General features: G+C 44.3%; 1 protein-coding gene across 3 annotated transcripts in view; it reads left to right on the top strand.

Annotated features, from left to right (window-relative positions):
* Positions 1 to 6000, top strand: part of SMTN (smoothelin) — a 218487-nt gene that overhangs the window by 107569 nt on the left and 104918 nt on the right. For all 3 annotated transcript variants that reach the window (XM_040352229.1, XM_040352210.1, XM_040352219.1), the window contains exon 6: positions 1154 to 1253. In XM_040352229.1, coding sequence (XP_040208163.1) covers positions 1154 to 1253 — 100 coding nt within the window. The remainder of the gene's footprint in view (positions 1 to 1153; positions 1254 to 6000) is intronic.

Raw genomic sequence — 6000 nt, 5'->3', positions numbered from 1 at the left:
AATCTCCCTAACAGCGGTACAGAAAGCAATGAAAATCAGACAAATGTTGTAATTCCTCTGTAATTATCTGAAACAAAAATAAATTTCCCTCCAGTTGTTCTACTTTTAAAGTGGTTGTAAAACCTCCTAGGTTTTTCACCCTAATGGCGTGTACACACGCCCATTTTTCGGGTTGTAAAAAATGACTTGTTTTTATGTCATTAAAAACAATCGTGTGTGGGCTTCAGAGCATTTTTCGGGTTCTGAAAAAAGGCCAAAAAAAAAAATTCGAGCATGCTCTATTTTTTTAACAACGTTTTTAACTTTGTCGTTTTTCTGGTTGTAAAAAATGGTCGTGTGTGGGCTTTAACGACGTGAAAAATCCGCGCATGCTCAGAAGCAAGTTATGAGAGGGGAGCGCTCGTTCTGGTAAAACTACAGTTTCTTAATGGAGTAAGCACATTCATCACGCTGTAACAGACAGATAAGCGCGGATCGTTTCCCTTTATAGTGCCGTTGTACGTCACCGCGCTTTGCTAGAGCATTTTTTTAACGATTGTGTGTAGGCAAGGCCGTTTTAATGATCGGGTTGAAAGTTGATAGAGCCTGAAAGTTCATTTTTTACAACCCAAAAAAACGGTCGTGTACACGGCATAATGCATCTATCGGTGTCAATGGACGCAGCATCAGGACTCTGGACAAGCCTGCCTGGGTGCTCCCAGGGAAGGCGGCCTTCTGCAGGGGGTCCTGATGAAGAGGAGGGGCATGGAGCACCTGTGGGGCACCCCAGAAGATCGGGCTGCTTTGTACAAAACGATTGTACAGAGTGGGTAAGTATAGGGGGGTGTGTGTGTGTGTGTGTGTGTGTCCCCGTGTGTCCTTGCTCTGAAAGACAAGTAGATAGTTGGCTTTGTATGCGAGGTAGAAGGTCAGGGATAAGAATACATACAGTAAATGGGGTGAGTTTGAGATTGAAACAAATGAACAGTTGACTTGCAGTAAAGAGAAAGTAGAAAATATTGTGGCTTCAAATGTATTGATTGCTAGCCTAGACAGTCCTTGCAGATTTCCGTATAGAAGGGGTAATGGATTGGGAAGGTAGGAATAGCGTATTAAGTTATATTTTGCTTTTACACCATTTTCTGACGTCATATGTCTTTTTATATTACCTTAGGCTCAAGAAAAAGAGGACTTGGAAGAAAGAAATCTCATCAAGGCCCAAATCCATGAACTCCGTAGCACTCAAAATGGAAGCAGCCATTCTTCGGCTGATGGTATGTTGTCCCAGCAGGTTATATTTCAGTCTTCACTGTATTTTTGCAAAGACAACACATGTAACAAACGCTAAATAACACTGTAGTTCTTTGGTCTTAAGATACCTTCTACCAACTTCTGTTCTTTTGACAACTGGATGAAGTACAGATATGAGGAATGGAGTGGATTACGTGATTGTCTGACTGGTTACTATGGGCTTGGAAATATGCAATACCCCACCTGCAGCCTCTACATTATATATTCTTTTGATCTGCCATGAGTTTACTTTTGGCTGCTACTACTTTTCAGAGAGATTATAGAATAAGCCAGAATCACAATATCTGGAGGGCATTATTTATGATAATACAATAAACTGATGTGTCATACATAAACTTACAAACCTACATGGCAAATATGAAATTGTTGAAAGTTGTATATTTTACGGTGATCTACTGTGAATGGAATGTGTTATTACACTAGAATTGTGTTTCATTAAAGCCCTGGGGTCAACACTGGTAGATGCTGACAGCTTGTACTCCTACGTTGTAGTTTGTGCTTCCAGTGTTCTCTCCTCCCTCCAAAAAGTGCTGTTTAAAAAAAAAAAAAAAAAGAAGCTCATCCATCAGTTAAAGAATTCAGCAAAGATCTGTTTCTCCTGAAATGGCCAGGCCCGAACTGGCCGTAGGGCATATCGGGCATATGCCGCAGGTCACGTCTCTGTAATGTAGGGGGTGTCTGTATGGGCTGTATTGTAGAGGGGTATGGGCTGTATTGTGTAATGTAAAGGGGTCCAGAGGTGCAGGGTAATGTAAAGGGGTCCAGAGGTGCAAGGTGCTGGAACCCCACATCCCATCAATAACCGCCGCCGCACTTACCTTTTAACTGTCCAATATATATAATTCTGAGTTTTGTTTCTGTGTAGACGCTCTGAAAACCGAAAAAAACAACAACTTTACTGTTAAAAAGTTGTATTCTTATGCAGTATGTTGTAGTGCCGGGGGTTGGCATATGCACAACATTTCATTAGTGTAGGGGAGCTTAACCTTTTTGAAGTATGAGGACCACATAAGTGATTTGGTAAGCGGTCGTGGGCCACAGTGAAATGAAATGGTTTCCAATTTCAAATTTTTCCTCGTTTTGAATAGCATAATGACTGTTTGTTTTTTTTTCCCCCTGCACCCGGGAGGGAGAAAATGGTTTTCAGCAGTTGCAGGAGGAAAATGGACAGGATCAGTTCCCAAGTATGTTGCCTTCCCCCCGTCTAAGTGTAAAACAGAATGTGACGGAGGGCACATGGTGCGCTGCATCAGTGGTTGGGGGTGTGTGATAAATACACGTCTCAATTTTGTTTTTTTTTGTTTTTTTACCCCTCCCAAATTACAAATGTAAGCGAGCCCTTACTGTCTGGAGCCCCCTATAAGGCTGATTTTACACTGATGCGCTGCATGTGCACCACACTACACCTGCGGGTTGGCTGCGTTTTTCCATAGACTTCTATTACATCTTGTGGTTGTGGTGCACTTTCTAAAAGTGCACTAAAACTCCTGCATTCATTTAGAAGTTGAGGGCCACATCCGAGGTCTCTGAGTGCCACATGTAGCCCGCAGGCCACAAGTTGAGCACCCCTGCATTAGCGTAAAGTCTAGGCCTGTAAAATTGCTTGTCTCCTTCTTAATAAAAAAAACACCAGGAACGCAACTGCTGGATAATGGAGTCTTGAGCCCACGATATGCTGCGGCAGGTTGGTGTTCCTGCGCGAATCAACGTTCCTCTACGTTGGTCAGTGCAAGGAGGATAGCAGGTGCGTGCCCACTGGGGCCTGCAGACTCTGTATCCGCCGGCGAATTTGTAAAAAATGGTCTGGTCAATAAGGGGGCAAATCTTTCGGGGCTGAAGTGGTTAAAAAGTGTTTCGTTTTTTTTTTTTTTTTAAATAATTTTTTATCCACCCCGGTTACTTCACACGTAAAAAAAATATATGCAAAGTGAACAATTGCAATTTTGTTTTTAAAACGCATCACATTAACAAAATTTTTAGATTCTAAGCTTTTTTTTTTTTCTTTCTGATTTTGAAAATGTACAATGCCATCTGTGTTTTTAGGTTGTATACCACTTTCATGGTTACTTTCACAGTGGTCGTGCACCTCCTAGTGTTAAACCAACACTAAATTTTAAATTCCTGATCTATGATCTTTCAGTGAAGCTGTATGCAGATTCAGGTGATGGCTTAACAATGACCTAGATAGTTGGTGCATTACCCAGACAGCTTGTGAAAGTGACTGACGTAATGCATTATCATTTAGAGCCCATTCACACCTATTCATGCATAACACACACTGGGGAAGGGGGAACTTTATCAAAATTGGAGCACCCAGAATCTGGAGCAGCTGTGCATTGCACCCAATGAGCTTCTATCTTCATCTTGTTCAGTTAAGCTTTGAAAATCAAAGATAAAATCTACACACCACTGCTCCAAATTCTAGCTGCTCCAGTTTTGATAAATGCCCCTCAGTTTGTTGCATACAGTACAAGTTGGCCCTTATGTATTTTACTGTGGGAAAGGGGGCCCTTTTTTATTTTATATAAAAAAAATTGAAGTACCCTGTAAACAAATCCTTTTATTTAATCTGAATTTCAAGATGTTTTTTACTTAAAGGAGAAGTACAGCTTGTTTGGCTGTACTTTTCTTGTGGACCATAGGAGTGCAGCTCGTTCTGCATTGCTGTGACCCGTTTTCTGTTGCAGATGGGCTGAAGTCTGCTGTCCATTGACATCACAGAGCCAGTCCAGGCTGGGGTAACATCACGTCAATCTGGTCAGGACCTGCCCACCACCCTGGACCAGCACCCACCTCAGCCTCTCAGCGAGTGGCTGATCCAGCCACTCCTGCCCCGTCAACAGCCCAGCACACCAGTGAGCACAGGAGGGGGTGGGCAGAGCAGAGAACGGTGACTGACAGTCAAAAGCTCTCTGCTCACGAAACTCTGAGAACCAAGCAGTGTTTGATCGCTCAGTTCTCACTCTTATTGCCGGTGGGGGGTAAATGCAGCACCAGACCGATAGTGCATCCACCTAGGTAAGTATGCACATTCAGTCACGCCGCCAGTTCCTTGCCATGTCTATGGGACCTGGCCGAGGCATGCAGCATGTGTGCGCATGCTTGGAAATGCTGTGAGGCTCTGCCAGGTCCCAGAGACTGGCAGCGACTTGCTGTTTTCTGCACATGCAGGGGCATCTTCCACGATTTCTTGTATGCGCAGACACGCCACACACCTTCACCAAGTGCTGTAGATCCTACATGCACAATATTCCGAAGCATACGTTTTTATCCTCGCCTAGGAAGTAGGAAATTAATCATAAAAAAAAATTACATTTATTTTAAAGAAAAATTCCCTTGTGTAAGATGAAGGGGTTGAGGAGGCTTGGGAGAGGATGAAGGGGTTGAGGAGGCTTGGGAGAGGAAGTCGTACTACGGGTTAAGGTCTGCTTTATAACGGGAATTCAAGTGAAATTATACTGGCCACTGTTGTAGCAATTCAAACTCCCAGTGTGAATAAAAAGCAGCAGGTTTGTAAAGTGAAAATTGCCATAATAAATCTGTGGATCTAATGATCTAGGCATCTGAAATTTGATATGAAAAATCTTGACTTTGTTTGCAAAAGCTCATTTTACCACCCACCTGCTCCTCTGCACCTCCCTGTTGTGTTTTTCATACGATTGTTGGCCCTACTAAGTAATAGGGAGGTTCAGGAAGCCAGGCAAGTTGGGCTACGCTCAACTCTTCAAGGAAAAATATTTGAATAAAAGTTAAATTAGACAAATCTGACATTAGATAAATGGTGAAGTCTGTAGTACTGGGTCCACCCTGTAATATCGTGTTATTACCTGTTGATCCTGCCAGTAGATCCATTATCTTCCCATATCCAGCAATAGAGGGATGCGCTTCAGTTCTTTCACACAGCAGTGTTTTCACCCTGTGGAAAAGGTACCCTTAGTTTGAAATGCAATTGTACAGCAGATTTACCTTGCTTTCCCTTTTTTCTTCCTTTCCAGTGCCAACATCTTCATTCAGCCTTCCTCCAGGTTGAAGACCTTTGGCCATCCTGATTGGCCAGGCTGGAATGATGCAACTTCTGCTGATGTACATTGGAGTTTGATTGCAATGCTGAGATGTGCCAAAATTGTACACTGTGGGTCTGTTTTATTCAGTGGCGTCACTAGGGTTGGTGTCAGCCGGTGTGCTTCTGCAGATGGTGTCGCCCCCTCCACCAACTGTAGTCCCCCCCCCCCCCTTTCCACCAACTGTAGCCCCCCTCAACTAACTACAGACCCTCCTCTCTCCGTATAGATCCCCATTAGTGCAGACCCCCCTCAGTGTAAACCACCCCCTCTCCATTAGCGCAGACCCCCCCTCAGGGTAAACCACCCCCTCTCCATTAGCGCAGACCCCCCCAGGGTAAACCACCCCCTCTCCATTAGTGCAGACCCCCCTCAGGGTAAACCACCCCCTCTCCATTAGTGCAGACCTCCCTCAGGGTAAACCACCCCCTCTCAATTAGTGCAGACCCCCCTCGGGGTAAACCACCCCCTCTCCATTAGTGCAGACCTCCCTCAGGGCAGACCACCCCCCCTCCATAAAGACAGACATTCAACATTACAGACCTCAAAACGACACAGGATACAGCAGCGTGTCCCTTTGGACTCTCTCTCACACAGTGGAGCGCCACAGACCGAAGCTACCTCCCCCTCCTGTAGATGTAAACAGAGA

This window comes from Rana temporaria, chromosome 1, assembly GCF_905171775.1.
Source record: "Rana temporaria chromosome 1, aRanTem1.1, whole genome shotgun sequence".
NCBI classification, from domain to species: Eukaryota; Metazoa; Chordata; class Amphibia; order Anura; family Ranidae; genus Rana; species Rana temporaria.
This window is presented reverse-complemented; position numbering and strand designations above follow the sequence as displayed.